The sequence below is a fragment of the Falco punctatus genome, assembly GCF_963210335.1.
Source record: "Falco punctatus genome assembly, chromosome: 6".
In the NCBI taxonomy this organism is placed as follows: domain Eukaryota; kingdom Metazoa; phylum Chordata; class Aves; order Falconiformes; family Falconidae; genus Falco; species Falco punctatus.
In genome coordinates, this window is record NC_137585.1 from 77,078,106 (window position 1) to 77,094,621 (window position 16,516).

Sequence of the window (16,516 nt, forward strand, 5' to 3'; positions counted from 1 at the left end):
TTTTCACTCTAGTCACTAACGATAATAAAACATTTAAAGTTGATGCACAGGTTTATATGCTTATCTTCACACAGAAGCATGTGAAACATTGCACCAAGGGGCAGGTTTCTCAAAAAAAATCCAATATGGCCACTGATGTGTAGTTGTCTTTTGACTTAAAATTGCCTTATCTTTTACCACGTCTGTCAGTCGCACGCATACACCTGTTATACCCATACTTCAAAAGAAGTTGACACAGTGACAGTCATCTGTGTGTATCCAACCCTGAAACATTCTTCACGGCAGAGAGATCCATAGGCTATTAGGCTACCCTGTCAAGGCCAAACCACAGTCATCCACAGCCACCAAGAGACAGACAGGTAGAGAGGTGTGCCAGCACTATCCACTTACCTTCTTTATTAAGCCTCATAACCTCCCTGCTTTTTCCACCCTCCTTTCCAGTCTCTTCTAGATCTACACCTGCAGAAGAGAAGCAGAGTCAGGAAGCGCCGAGGGCCCAGAGGTGTGCATTTATTGTTTGGCGGGGGGAGGAGGAGAGGTGAGGAGGTGAGCAGTGTTTCTATTTGCAACAGCAAAAGCACAATGGTCGGAGCATCTGCCAGGGAGCGGAACCGCCGGGCCCCCCGCGGCAGCACCCTCCGGCCCCCCCCGCAGCATCCTCCGGCCCCTCCGCGCATCCTCCCCCTCGCCCCCTTCCCCCACCGCGGCGCCGGCCCAGCGGCGGAGCCCGCGCCGCGGGGCAGCGGCACGGCACAGCACGGCGCGGCGTGCGCCAGCGCCTCCCGCACACATGGCACCGGGGGCTCGGCGCGTCAGCTGAGCGCCCGGGGGGGCGGCACCTCCCGCCGCGCGGCGCGGCCCCGGGGAGGGGGGGAGGGGGGGCGGCCCGGCCGGGCCCCCGGCCCCTGGCCCCGCCGCCGTGCGTGCGCTCCGGGGGAGGGGAGCGGCGTGCCGAGCCGCGGGCCGGTCCCTGCCCTTACTGTGCGGGGGGGCGGCGCCGTGCGCGTGCGGGGGGGCGGCCTCCCGCACCCAGGCGGCCCAGGGCTGGCCCAGGAACGCCTCGGGACTGGGCACGGGCCGCTCCAGGGCCGCCATGGCGCCGCGCCTGCTCCTGCCTCCTTGTTGCTTTTCCCGTTTCCTTCGGCGGCGGCGGCGGCGAGCGAGCGAGCGAGACACGGGATTCGAGAACGCCGCACGTCATCCTCGGGACGTTCCGCCGCCCACACGGGGGTAGTGTCAGCCCCTGCTCCCTATCAGATCGGGCTCCCCGCCGCCCAGCGCGCATGCCCGCGCCCCCCGCGCCTGCGCGCCGCGCCCCGCGACGCCGCCGGCAGCCGGGCCTGCCGCCCGCCCCGAGGGGGGCGCCGGCCCCGCGCCGGCTGCGCGCCGCGCTCCGCGTCCCCGCGCATTGTCGCCACCCGGGCCGGCCGGGCCCGGCGGAGCCGCCGCCGCCGCCCCCTGGAGCGGAGCGGAGCGGAGCGGGGCCGGCGGCCGAAGAGCCTCGCCGGGAAGGCAGCCGCTGGGTTGCGCGCCCGGGGGTTGTGTGCCCCGCGTCTCGCAGCGCCCCGCAGTAAGTCCCTGGGACGCGCTTTCGGTAATTGCGGCACGGCACCCGCGGCCCGGAAACGGCCCCGGACTGCGGTGGAGGGGCTCCCCCTCCTCCCGACCCCTTCCAGCTGCGCTCCTGTGGATCACCTATAACCACAACCACAGCCATTTTGTTGTCCAAATACTACCTAATCTGTGTGTGAGTACGGGCTGCGTCTGTTTGCAAATGGGTTTTCTCTTGTTTTGATGTTTTAGGCTGCAGTACAGCAGCTCTGAACTCACAGGTCCCGCGCCTCTCCAATAATGCCAAGGTTTCCATCTCGCAATACATAACCTATGGGATGTACATGCTTCTAATTTAATTTTAGGACTGTGTCATTTCTGGCTTATTTATTGAGATAAGAATAGAAGATAACACTACCGTGAAGATTTCTGTACTCAATATACCTAATTTGGCTAAGGAGTTAGGGCATAAGCACATTGCTCCAGCTCACACCTATCAAGCCAAACATAAACACCACTTACTGGTGAAGGACCTGGTTTCATTTAAGCAGCCTCACTGACTCCACATGCAGCATCTTTCAGACAGCTGTACAGCCCCAGCAGGAGTACTGATATTGAAGTTTGTGGTTCAACAGACACTTCTCAGAGTGGTGGTGTGGACTGTATATGGTCCCTTCCCCGTCCTACCTCTCTTCCCAGCCTCTCATTTAAGGCCCTTTGTCACCATTCACTTTTCGCTGGTTCAAACCGTGGTGGGACAACACTGAAGCAGAGCATGGAATTAATCTAGACTCAGGAAAAAAGAACAGCATTTAGGGCTCCCTCAAGGGTTGGAGCAGTGGTCAGAAGGGCAGGACAGGAGTTGCTGAAGTCAGCACTGCTGCCTGCAGAAAGGTACGTGGTAGTACAGTCTACAATCAATTTAAGTAAACTTCTTACAGTTTCATTAGAACTGGGCTCTTTGCAGTGCTAAAATGTATAAACATCTGGGGCAAAGGACAAACTCTTTGCTTTATATATCCTGTCAACGGATGCAGTATTAAATACAGACAGCATTCACACTCCACCTCTTTCAAAAAGTAGCTGGAATATACAAGTCCTATCTGTAATACCCAGAGGCAAGCCTAAAAGCTGTCATACCCTATGGCCTGGCCAGAGTGTCTCCAGTTGTGTAACATTAGCTACAAGAAACTACAGGAGCGCAATTAAAAGAGAGAGGCAGAAAGCTCACCAAAGTATGCCTGAAAAGAGAACCAGTCAATGGCAGCAGGCTTATTAGCAACCAGTGTGAAGCAGCCATAAGATGCGTGACCTTAGATACTTTACACAGGGAATTTCCAGAAGCAGAAAGGTTAGTCGTGGTATAATATGCAGCCCAGGCAAGACCTATCCTGGAATATTAAGTACAGTTCTAGCCACCAGTTTAATCTTCCTACAAAAAAGTGTGGAAAGGGTTATCAGAATGATCAAAGGAATTAAGAGTCTATCATACGAGAAGAGCTTGACTTAGTCTAGCAAAATTCAGCTGGGAATTGATATGATTGATGTTTTTAATTACAAGGAGACATAATCATCGGTGAGGAAGAAAAAATAAAAAATAGACATAAAGTGCTTATGTTGAGGATGAAAACTCTGCTCACTACACATAAAACTCTTTGGTTAGGAATAGCAAGATGGAATTCCTTAGAAGGAATGATAAATGACATGAACTTAATAGTCAACCATGTTTGGCACTTCTGCTCAAATTCACTGCAGGATAGTTGAACAAAAGTCTTTACAGCAGACAAACAGTCTCATAATTAAAGAAGTTACACTGCACAGCTTATGTCATAACACTTCTGTGATTACCCAAGACATGTATCTGGAGAGAAGGTACAAAAGCAAGTCATGTGAGCACCCAGGAAATCCCCATCAATGAAAACCAACGTAAGATTTCAGGGAAGTACGTATGGCCAAGCATCTAATATTAAACACTGCCACAGGATACACAAGCAATAAAGCAATTCCTAACCACACAACTGAGAAAAAACAGGAGGGGGAGGGGGAAACTATTTAATACAAGCAGCCACAAACCAAGCAAAAAAAGTGAAGAAACTTTCCAACTTTAACACATGGCACTAATCTACATGCTGCTTACCATGACACACTGCAGAACTACAGTCTAGGCTCTAACAGAAACAGACCATATGAAGGAAAATTAGCATTAAATCAAAGATGCAAGATGTACCAATTCCTTCCTAAAAAGAAACAATCCAGTGACTTACAGTTCAAGAGAAAGGTTTCCAAAGCCCTCCCAAAGGAATTCTTCCTCCTCCCAGCCATATGTATTCAAGAACAACATTATCATTAAACAAATGGTTCCACAGTCTTCAGAACAGATTTGCCCAGCTTCCTAACGATCAGCATCTTTTGTTTCAAAAGTGCAAGTTCTGCTTTGATTATGTCTATGCTACCTCTATGATCTGTACCAAGGAATGAACCCCATCCCTGAGGAAACTATAGATCAGTTTGTGTCCATTGGTTTGTAGGGTGCAAGTCCTGAAGCTGCACAAAAGTAGCCTCCATTCTGCGCTAGGGCTTTTCCCCAAGAGCACTACTTATTTCACTCCGGACTGGAACCAAATCAAACTAGTGTATGGAGCATGGACAACTGTGTTATGCTCTACAGCCCTGTAGCAAAATACAAAGAGAGCTGATCTGACATTATAGAACTTTTTTCCCATGGTTGGGAATATCCGTAGTTCTCTGTTGTGATTGTGAACTCAGGCTGCAGCTTTACCATAGCAAGGGCATTCAGATGGTTTCTTCTTCCTTTTTCCTGGCATCTGCTTTCACAAAGTTTGTAGGAAGACAGTTCTATTTAAGACTTTTGCTCCTCTTTCAAATCTGTTTTTATTAATCAATGGATCCGAAAGTTATGGGTGGAGAGGAAAAAAGGGAGGGAAAGGCACAAACATGATCACAGAAGAATTACTTCCATAGGAAATGAGCAAAAGAACTGCACATGAAAGTGCAGATTAAACATTCTCTGTTTCTTTTGCACCTGCTCACCAATACAAAAATTTAATTCTTCTATGACCTTGAACAAGTCACTTTGCTATCGAAAAATAATTAAGTCAGTCAGAAAAGGTACTTCTTTCCCTCCGCAGTCCCTATGGATCTTGTTTTATTTCAACTGCCAAGTAGAGGCTTCCTGTTACTATGTGTTTTTTCAGAATTCAGTATAATGCAGCCTTGATCTTAGTTGCATCTTCTAAATACTACAGTGGTCCAATCGTAACATGGAATTAAAAAAGTAAACTATAAGCAAATTAAGACCTTTAATTAATAAGCAGCAAAATACAGATGAAACCTGAACTCTAATCTTTTTAATCCATATATCACAGGTCTTTTAGTAAGATGATTTCCAAATGCAAGCTTTCCACCAAGTAACCAGGAGATAAAAATCATATGGTCCTATATCTACTTACTAGGATTATAGTTAAAGAGTTGGGCTTTATAAAAGCACAGGAAAAGTTATGACATTTAGAAGAGGTCCAAACCTGTGTATCAATCTCTGGCTTATGTGGAGATTCATCCAACTTTTATATGATTTTCAGGATCTAAATGTTAAAAGATAACAAACTAAACTAGCAGTTCTCACATGTGGCTATCAGGAACATTGTATGTAGTCACCATGTAGAAATAATGACATGATTCCATATCAACTCCGCTGTCATATGCTGAGAAAACATGACTTTGCTGAAGATGCATGTATTGTAGTCACAATAACAACAACAAAAATTTGTGACCCTCTGCTTTAAATCATGTACACCTGGCAGTACGTGCACCAGATGGCTTTTAATGGGCTACAAAAGTATTAAAAAACCCCAGCTGTATAAGGCTTCACTATTATAACAAGATTATAAACATATGATATTTTTGTGACAAAGTCATTATTGTTTAAGCAGTTTGGCAAGAGATTCATTAGTACTTCTCAGGATCCTATTTTGCAATGGATTTACCACAATAGTGGTTTTATCTTACATAGTAGAAATTATTACATAGCAGACAGTTTTATGAACCCAGGTATCTAGTTTGGTGGGAATGGAACCGTAAATGAATCACAAGACTTTCTTAAAGATAGTCACCAATGGAGTTTGCATGTGAAAATCACCAGCAAACTAGCTGGCTGTCAGTAACACAAGTGCAAAAGCATCAAACCTCCTCCAGGATTTTGAGGAGTGTAAAACTAATTTATATGTTGACTTGTGTGCAAATTATTTTTATAGTGGATTTTTACACTCTTGCTAATTTTAGCCTGTAGATTAACTATCTGTACTCTCTCTTTCCACAGTGGATAAATCAAGTTACTATTTAATACTACAACAGCACTTCAGAGGAAAAGATGCCAGAGGCATTTATATCGGGAAGGTGCAAAACCCACCAGATAGATAGTCCTGCCTTTCTCTGGCAAAACTGATTTAAAAAAAAAATAATACTTTAATGTAGTGTAGCATTCTTGTCTGCTATGTGATTGTTGTCAACAGGTAAATTCATTAAACAAACCAGATAGTTAACCCTCTTCCCCCTATCTAGGTTTCTGCAAAAAAGATGCGTACAGGATGGCCATTAAAAGAAGTCAGCACTTAACAAGCCAAATGTAAAAGCCACTATGAGTCAGTCTCCCCAGAGCCACTCTAGCCAGAAGTTCAGTCTCTGTACTATTTCTAAGCTCTTTGTATTTTCAGAAGGTGTCTCGAACACCATGTGGATGCCATCATAGAAATCTTGAGCTAGAAAACTGTATTAAATAGACACTCATAGTAGAGAAATCTATTTTAATGTCCTCTGAAACAGCACAAGAAAAAAAATCTAAATTAAGCTTTTGGTTCCATCTTAGCCAAAGAAGCCAGCACTCAAAACAGAAACAGTTAGAAAAATGGAGAACTGAAAAAGAAATTCTAAGTGAGATACTCTTGTATCCTAACAAAAACATATTTCTCAAACAAGTGTTGCAAATTGCTTCACACAAAACAAAACAATGCTCCAAACACTACAGCAGCACTAATCAGATGAAAAGGGAAATCTAAAGTGTAACTAAACGGTATATTGCACAGATCTATGAACAGAAAATGCACAATAAGATAACGTATTACAGTAAACTCTGGAAAGTTTCAAGTAAAAATGCTACCAAAAAAAGGCCGTGAACTAGAGGTGAAAATCAACAGTTACTACACATTTCAAACCCAAGACAGTTATGCAAGCACTGTGAAAAAATAAATTGCACATCCTTTGATTCCAGTGTCTAAAAGCTTGTTCTAAACAATTTTGCTCAAGTATTGGTTGTAGTCTAAATGCATTAACATAGCACTGTACTGCAGATAATTTATCCTGCTTTTCAAGAGGATAATTTATCTTATGTACTGTATTACCATAGCTGGAGTGTTTTATGATACCAAAGCTAGTAACGCCAAGTATCAATGTATCATAGGACTGCTTTGTACAGTGCAGACATGCATCTTCACTGGATGTGAGGACTTACTAATAGCTTGTAAGAAACAAAGCAGTTTCATTATTTTATGCAACAGTTTCAGGTTTCATCTAGGAGTGGCTGAGAGTTCACTTCAGACCCATCTTCCTTTCCAATACTTTCTCTCCCTCGAGAACATTCCCCATGTCCTGACTTCCACCAAACACTTGAACATCCAGTCTCAGCGCTATGGTATGAACCCTTATGAAACATGGATCTCAAACTTGGAACTTCTTAAAACACACTACCCAAGGTCCCTGGTGTAACACTTCATCAGGTGGACTTAGGGCAAGGAGCTGAGGATTAGACCAAGTTGGGGGAGTGTATTCACTGCAGAACACTGAGGGGTAGATTCTTAACAGTATGGCTATTTGGGAAGATGTGAGACATGAATGACAGGTCAGAGTGCTTGACAGGCTAAAATTCAGTTTCCCTGTATTGACAGGTATTCAGGAAAGATAACAGGGGAATTGTTTTAAAACATCCTCAGGGCATGTTTCTTACTGCTCCTTAAAATTATTAAGCATGTCTAGAACTGGTGCAGTGAATCACTTGTATTTTACTTACTAAATTGTATCTGTTTTATTTGAAACAGTTTCTTGGTAAATAACAGCAACGATAATATCTTTGAAGGCCATATCCAGAGTCTAGAGGAAGGCTCTTAACTGTCCACTTGGGACAGAAACGAAGAAAGTTGTAGGAATTCCCTGCATTTTTTAAAGATATGGCAAAGTTCTGTAGATTTAGAGATAAAGAACACTGGGGGATGGAGTTACCCTCACCTCAGTATCAAGTCTGCATTCAAACAGCATGCTACTTTCGTAAGCTTTGTTCTCTCACAATGCCCGTGTGAATAACAAAAAACACAAAATATGGCTCCCCAAAGATCTTAAAACATTTCTCATGAGGTAGACATAGAAATATTCTTTCATTAAAAATTAAGTTTGCCCTGCTGAATAATGCATATTATAACTTGCCATTCACCAGCCACGTCTGTGTGTGTTGGCAGCACACAACAGCAACTTTCTGCATCTCCCTTACTGCATCGCAGTCAATTTGATTCTGTTGCTTCTCAGTGTAGATGCCATGTTTCTCCTGTTTGTATCCCTCTTTATTCCAGACGCTTCACTTTTCTAAATTTTGTTTGCTTCTGTCTGTCACTTTTACCCTAACACTGCAGAGTGGGTTTTCATCTCCCATCAGGTTTCTCTGCTGAAGCACCATCTTGGGGCCTGTTTTTTGCTCCCAGCCTCTCACCCACCATGCTCACACTTGGGCCCAGCTGCCTCACCAAACGCTACCGTGTCTTTAATATGCCTTCCTTTGCTTTTTGTCCCCTGCTTTGCAGTTAGGAGCCTCTCCTCTCCCCTGCCTCCCTCAGTGGAGTCATGTCTCCACCTCCCACCGGTGGGCTGCCTCTCTCCTCACAAAGCCATTTGGAGTTGCCCTCTTCTCCTTTTTTAAACATTTCCTCACCTGTCTGGGGGAAAGCTCTCTTTCCTTCTCCTCTTCTTTCAGCAGCCAGTTCTCGTCTGCCTCTCCCTGGGCAGCCAGCAGTCCTTCCCAGCCTTCCCCCAGCCCTGGCTGGAGGCCCCTTTCGCTCAGCGCAGGGGCCTGCCTCCCCTCCCGCCATTTTCTGTAAGTGCTGTCGCACAGGCTTCCCCCGTCCCAAGGGCTCACTGACTCCCACTGTAAATGGAGGCTCATTCCTGACAGGGCCAAGCGGTGTGTGTGAGTAGGCTGAGGGGAGGCACTCCAAGGGCTGCCAGAATAGCAAAATAAAGATTTCAGCCTGGGTGGACTGCGCCTTGGCATTTGGGAGACAGTTGAATTTTACTTCAGCCTGGCTCTGGAAGTTTGGGGCTGCCCAGACAAGAGGTCGCAGTGATGCCTTTGGTGGAGGTCACGTTTGGGCCCTAAATCCGTCGATAGCCAGATAGCGAGGCAAGTCGACAGTGAGGGCTCAGCCCGCTTGCACAGCTCCCCAAGCACTTACTGCTTCCAGAAGCTGGCTCCAATCACACGTTGCTTGAGGTCCTGAAATGTTTTGACAGTTGTTATGGTATGTCCTCTTTCCAGCTTGTACAGGAAGCAGACATGTTGAAATCACAGAAGAAAGCAAGCCTGTTCGTCTTGTATTTCTGGCTGAGGCTGGAAGTGGAGTGCCAGAAATCAATTGTGTCTCATCTATTGTACAGAGAAGTCTCTTGTAGCTCCTCACATTGCCATGCTAAGTTTGTGAGGAGCTTTGTCCTGAGAAGATCCCCATCCCAACCTGGAAGAGTCAAAGATAGTATATGCTGATAAGCACTGCAAATTCTGTACTCAGCCCAAATGGATCTCCAAGGCCTTAGCAGGAATTTGGGTATAGTGAGCGACGTGCCTGACAGTTAATGGCACCTGAAGTAAAAAATCTGCTTGATATTTAAGCATTGGCTTACATGCAATAGGAGGTTTCACAGATGTTTTGATACTGCCATCCTTCAAAACGTCTCACAGGCTACCTTGCACTTCTGTCATCAGACTTCACCAGACATTTTACAAAGGCAACATGGCTGCAAAGAACAGATCTGGATAGGCCTCAGGTACAGTCTTACAGATCTAATGAATTTTTGAATTAAATCCTCCTCTTAATGATATAAATATGTTGTCCTTTGATAGTCTATTTATTGGAAACCTGTAGTTTGATGAGTGTTCCTAAGGCACTATTTCCTTCAAGCAGACAAAGTATAAGCACAAAGTACTAATGATTCTCTGGGGTTAGAAGGAAAAACATAGCTAGTCAAGAAGACAAAGTAAAAGTTGAGACTTTATTAAAAATATCCCATGTTGCCTGTAAAGGGTGCACACTTCTGAAATGCCTAGGAGCTAAGATTGCAACTTTGCAGGTTTAGATTAAGAAAATCTTTGTATGTCTAAGGCCATCAAATATTTTAACTGGCTAATAACCTCCAGTGATGCAGCTCTGTGTGTTGAATTGTCTGGTTTTGTAGATAATCAGCATGTGACATTTGATATATGCAAAAGTTGGAAGACCAATGAAAGTGAGAAATACTGGTTTAGGAGAAAAAAAACTACACTAAAAATCATTATAAAATCAGCATTTGAGTATTTTGTAGTTCAGATACCTGTTTGATGCAAGATTATAGCCAGAACTTTCTGTTGTTTTCCAAATCTTGTAATTGACAGATAAAAAAAAAATGTTTTTCCTTTACGAGACAGTGGGCATCTGTGAATTTTCTCTGTCTGTGTTTAATTCTGCTGAAAAATATACAATAATAATAGATCAATTAAACATATTTAAATTCAAACCATTTACTAAACACAAACTCCTCTTCCTCCTTGTGTGGAATTGGAGTCTTATTCTGCATATAATAAATCTGAGCTATTACATTTTTAATTGTATTCATATTTACGTTCAAGGACCATAATAATCTGATAAGACAGTGCTTGTTTTTCCTTCTGTGCTAAGAATGTTATTTTTCTCTGGCCATTGCATCTATTAGTGACTTCAAAATACCGTTACGATTGTAGCCTGTGAAAAAAAGCCACAAAAAAATCAGAATACTTTATGTGTAGTGGACTGTATAGTTTATCTTTTGGAAAGCTACCAAAATCAGTATACTTTATGTACAGCAGACTGAAAAATCTCAAGGAAGATTATCTGTCTAAATATATTTTGGCTGGCAAGAGGTGTCTACTCTTCCGTTTACAAGAATAGTGGAGCCTTTTTTCTGTGCCCTCACCCACCATCATAATGATCATAATCAATACAGCCAAGTCAAATGTATTAGTAGCATAAACAGTGGCATTTTATGGAATTTGTGTTTGTGTCACAGTAGAATTGGGCACTTTTAAATATTTCTAAAATTGTTCTTAACCAATGGATCAGAACTTATGTCATGCTGTTATAAACAAATACAGATATGAAGTCAGAGGCTGTATGGAAACAGTGAGTTAAGGTGGTGAAAAGACCTAACACCTGTCCCTTGCAACATTTAATAGCAGTACAGTACAAATTCCTTGAAATAGAGAGATGAGTCTACATTGGAGGGGTTAGAAATGGTCTTGTTTGGAGAACTTACGGGTGCATGGAACCACGAACATGTGTATTCTGTGTTTGCAGGGGGAAAACTTGAAGGCCATTTCTAGGTCCTGAAAGTGCTCATGTGGGTGAATTCTTCCATTTATGCAGGGTTTAATATCTTTGCCTGTGGAAATTTTTACATCAGCCTACAGAATCCCCTCAGTCAATCTGAATCTCAATGCAGCCAACTGTTCTGTTCTGTTCTCGTGCTGCATTTGTGGTGTAAGAGTCTAAGAGCATGCTGTGTCAGCCATGGGATTGTTGGTCCTAGATTTTGCAAAATTTCCCATACACACGTTTAAAACAACAGCAGATAATTATGAGAGTTGGCAGATACCACAGATGCAATTGTTTTCACCAGTTAAAATAGATGTTCTAGGAACATTTCCTTACTCAAATCTTTAGTTAGTTTGGGGCTGATGAAATACAATCTTTCCTGTTGTCTGCTGCCCTCAGTGTATCTCTGGGTAAAACAATCAGCAGGACTTCCATCTTTCTTGCTCCTTCTTGCTCTTCACCTGCCAGTCTCACCTTTTAGATCACTGCTTCAGGTAATTTGCTGGGCTGCCTCTCTGATCTGCTGCCCCTACAGCTATCCAGCCTTTGCAAAGGCTTCAGAAGAATCATACATCAAAATAACTATTCCATCAAAACTGAACTATGCTGGAAAGATGGTTGAACTCATCAGCAATTTGTTTCAAAAGCGAGCATGGATAATAAGTTCCATTGGTATCAAAATGTCATGTGTTAATATTTAAGGAATGGTGATGATGATGATGTCACTGTTGTCTTTTACTTTCCTTTTTTTCCTGTCCTTCTCTCTAACTTGAACTGACCTGGGATTAAACAATCAGAAATGTCACCGTAACTTGCTTCTCATGCTAAAAGAGCACATATAGGCTAACCTCAGCACACAACAGAAATGGTTGGAGTGGCAAAAGGTAAACAACAGTTTACAATAGGTACACATGTGATCTTGACTGATTCGTTTATACCCACACCCTGCCTGCAGCACAAGTGGCCACACATCAGTGAGATGATAGAAGTTTTCCTTTCTTTTCTACCCATTCACTTCCCTACTCTGTTTACCTAAGCAGCAGGAGTCATCTTAACAGTTGTTAGTGAGATAAGGTACAGAATTTAATACATCTTCTTGTCCCTTTGGAAAGACTTTTGGTAATTTTGGAATGAATGTCTTATTCTCTCCAGGATACTCTGAATGTAAATTTGGAAAGAGGAATTCCTCCAAATAATTGTAGTTTAAATGCTGAATGCCAAATATGTTTATTTTCTTTGCTTTTTTGTTGGTGCACATTGCATACATGCTTTAAGAGATTTCTTTTTTGTGGTTGCTATGGTAAAAAACAGTCCCCAGTCCTTTTACTTAAAATCCATGAACTCCAATTAACTGTTTAATGTTGTAACATACAACAGCTCTAGTAACACCTTAACAGCTTTGAGCATGATACTCCATCATATCAGCAGATGGTGATTTTTGGCATTCTGTTTTCAGTTTAGTCTTCTCCTTTATAATCCTTGCCATTATATCTTTTGACAAATACTTCTGGACTAACTTAATTACAATTTGATTATACTGAGGCATTCCTCACATCTTTTTATATTTCCATTAAATATGACCAATACATGAAAAAAATGTTTGTACATGTATCCCTGGCAGCAATTATAAAAGCAGATTTCAATGTACCTTAAGAATCTGTTTCTTCTTATCTGTAACCATAAAAATACAGTCTTGAAATACCCTTAGTATGCTACAGGAGCCCTACACCTCAACAGAAAAGGTGACATAATTGATTCTTTTGTGAAGAAAGTGCAACCCTAAATGTTTGTCAAGTGTCTGAACTAAATAAGTTACCAAATTCAACTTGTTTTACCAAAGGGATTTGCCCTTTAATATTATTATTTTTATAGAGCTGGACACTGAATTCCCTATGAATATTGCTCAGTGTTTCAAAGATTTATGACTCATATAAATCTCTTTTAACATGGAGTTTCAATCATATTTAGAAAAAAGTTGACTTTGTCCAGACATTATCAAGAGCAAGATTATCGGGTAAAACCCTTTTTCAGCTGCTCTCCCTCTTTCTCCCATATAATACATTTGCATTCCATTCCTAATTTTTTTTTCCCAGTTAGAAATGGATTCTATCAATTTAAAATCAGGACTGTTCTTTGTTATGCTCCTTGAAGCTCCTTTATCTATTAAGGACACTTCAGATGTGTAATTCTGTAATACAGGACAAAGAACCTTTTTTTTGGGGTAGCATTTCTTCTCCTTTAGGAAAAGAAAACAACAGTGAAAAGGAAAAGAACAGTTTTCCTAGAATCATAACAAGATAATTTTGCAGTTTCAAGTTTTGAAATATGAATGTCTCATTCACAGCTATTTTCTGGCTGACTCCAGGTTTCTATGATTATTATTTATTCAGTGCTGATAGTGTGCTTGACATTGTGCAAATATAGAAGGAGATATTCATGTGGACTATCTGCCAGGATTTCCTAGTTGTTAGTGGCAGTGTTAGCCTCTTTAAGCAAAAGCTTGAGGCTGTCTTTAAAACGGAGATGCTTATCCATCCTGCCAACATACAGCTTCATGCATATGACCATGGGAAACACTGCTTAAAAGCACCCAGCAAGGCTTTGGAAGGGTGGACCCAATGGAGTTTAATTTAGTTAGGACAGCAGCAGTGTCTGGTAACTCTGACTGATCAAACCTCAAGACTAGTCATGATAACTTCAAAAGCTGGAAATTTTTTAGGGAAAGGTAACTGGGAAGAATCAATATTCCTGATCTGATACCTAAAGAATCAAAGATGTTTGCCTGAATGCCACATGCTTTTAAAATCCTGTGTCTTCTGTGAAGTCTGTGAACTCTTTTGTAACTTATCTGTGGTAACTGCCAACAACCCATGTGCTTAGTTCACCTGGACAGTGATGTTGGTGTACCTCAAGTTGTTGCTGCCATTGGCAGACTTCTGTTGCCAGACGGATGTCTGCCACTGGCTTTGTCAGAAACAATATCTTCCAAATGTGAAGTGGCAGTGAAGACTTTTGTCAAAGACTAATTTCTCATGTTAGTGGCATTTGACCAAAAAAAAAAATTTCTTTTTAGTTTAAATGAGAGGATTGTTTGTCTCTATTAGAACAGTTACCATCTTTGAAATTCCTCTCCAATGGAGCCACAGCAAAATCATTGTAATAGATGAGATCTTTAGTGACTGTTTCTTGACTTTATACATGAAAGAGCAGAAGGGTTGCTTTTTCATGAATGAAGAATATTTTCCTCATGATCGCTTAAAAAAATAACATCTACTCCCCTGAAAATCCCACCAAAAGAAACAACCTGCAGTGAGGGAAAAGGTGGAATACAAATACTTGTTTCTCCCTGGCTAGGATGAGCATTTCATTATCTGGTCCTTTTCAGATATCCCAGCAGAATGAAAGGATGATGACAGTAAGCTTATTTCTTTGTCTGAGATGGTGATACCCCCTGTCCAAACTAACACTCAGAGGCCTTCGTTACAGAAACACAAGTCATATACAGGAGTCAATATCAAAAAGCCCCACATCCAGAAATGAACGTATCTGCCACCTATTGTACAGAAGCGGCCAAAGCAAAAAGACTCATAGAAAAATAAAAAAACTGAGGAATTTGAAAGCTGAAGTCAAATGTATTGAGCTCAGTTCAGAACTGTAAAGAAGGTTAAAAAGTTATACATCAAGTCTAATGTATAAATTACAGTTCCTGTATTAGTCATAGTTCTTATATCCCAGATTTTTTTTGGAAAAGAAAGGGAGTGCCTAGGTTTCCTTGCCTCTCTACCCGTCACCAAAATACTTCCCTTTGTTTGCAAGCAGTTTTTTACACTGAGAAAATGCCTGGTTTACTCTCAGAGGAAAAGTCTAATTAATTCTCATTTTACAAATCCTCCACAATATTTATTCAAAAGATTGGCAAATTCCAGGAAGTTCACCCATCCCTGAAAAAGAAGTTTTGTAAACAAATCTGGCAACAAATTCATTGAAACAGCAGCAGCCCTGTGAATCTGTCAAGATGTAGTTTGTTTCTGACACTTGATTAAATTCTTTTTGCTTAAGAATATAAAGTAATTTGCTACAAACCATTTAGCTGGGACATGGTGACTGCCCCTCTGATACTTCCCAGAGCATTAAATTCAACAGAAAAATCTAATAGTGTAATGTTTAGCTTTTTTTTTTTTTTTTTTTTGTTAAACAGAAGAAAAGCTAAATTTCTGTATTCACAAACCAGGAACAACATTAGAGGTTTCAGGATCTGTAAAACCCATTTATGGTGTACCCACAGCCTGGATCATCATTACTCCACATCCTCTGGACACAAATGGAGTGTTTTAGGCTGTGGTTCCACAGGCAGTTGCCCAGACCCCCTGTTTCCTGGCTATTTGTTCCTGGCTGTGTCATCCACTTGCTCACTTCTTACCCAGCATCAATTCATAGATTCAGTTCCCTGTGCGGCAACACCAGCATTTGTGCGGACATGTTAGCCTGGGCTACCCCAGGCTGAGATGAAACAACTAAGTGGACTGTACAGCTTAGGCTGGTTTTGTCAAGAAAAATGCCTATGTCCAGGAAAATGGTTTATGCTAGGAAACAGTCTCAGAGGTTTGCAAATATCAGTAAAGCAAAATGGCTAAACCCCACTGTCTGCCATTAGTGTCAATTAACACAAAAGATACATAGGTGCCGTTGTTAAACATGCATGGATGTTACCTTTCTTTGCATTAAGATTGTCCATCCAACTGGACTACTGGGTGTGTGAACATTTTGGGGTGTCCATCTCTTCATTCTTAAAGAGATTTGGCATGTCATGTCACTGCAGCTCCTTAGCACAGGAAAACAATTTGTGAATTTATCTTATGTCATAGCTTCATAAAGCTGCACATGTCCTGCGGTAAAGGCTCAGCTAATGCAAATGTCAGTGGGTCATGACAGTTTGTACCAGCAGGTAAAATGTCCATCCTGACACATCCCCAGCTCCCTCAAACCTAAAAGGCTGATCCAGATCCTGGTGAAGTCAGTGAGTGCTTTCTCTCTGTGCTGGATCCAGCTGTAGGCAAGTATGCAGCCTCTTAAGCACAGCAATTAAGATATTGAGCTAACGTTAGTAATCCTTTCCTGCCTGCCTGGAACACCCAGACTGTCTGAGCTAGCCTTCATCTCAGGCAAAAGCCTGAGGAAATCAGCTGGGTTTATGTTGCATCTGAAAGGTCAGTCTGTGTCCCCATGGACTAAGAGGTATGGGAGAATTCCAGAATTTGCTGCTAGCTTCTTGGTATTTATTTCTGGAAGCTGTTAGCTTAGATTTTTTT

General features: G+C 42.3%; 2 protein-coding genes across 6 annotated transcripts in view; one reads left to right on the forward strand and one right to left on the reverse strand.

The window, feature by feature from the left end:
• Positions 1–1,216, reverse strand: part of ATXN7L1 (ataxin 7 like 1) — a 117,169-nt gene extending 115,953 nt beyond the window's left edge. For 3 of the 5 annotated variants that reach the window (XR_013928887.1, XM_080391921.1, XM_080391924.1), the window contains exons 1-2: positions 981–1,215; positions 391–459 (exon numbers count right to left, since the gene is read on the reverse strand). Coding sequence is in view for 3 of the 5 variants with exons in the window: in XM_080391921.1 (XP_080248047.1) it covers positions 391–459; positions 981–1,095 (184 nt within the window). In the remaining 2 variants the exon portion in view is untranslated. Of the gene's footprint in view, positions 1–390; positions 665–980 lie in introns of those variants that run through there. The other 2 variants (XM_080391925.1, XM_080391926.1) reach the window with 2 other exon arrangements.
• Positions 1,217–1,218: 2 nt separating this feature from the next.
• Positions 1,219–16,516, forward strand: part of CDHR3 (cadherin related family member 3) — a 69,096-nt gene continuing 53,798 nt past the window's right edge. Inside the window, 2 exon segments of the mRNA XM_080392019.1 lie at positions 1,219–1,337; positions 1,339–1,570. Coding sequence (XP_080248145.1) covers positions 1,284–1,337; positions 1,339–1,570 — 286 coding nt within the window. The 5' untranslated portion in view covers positions 1,219–1,283.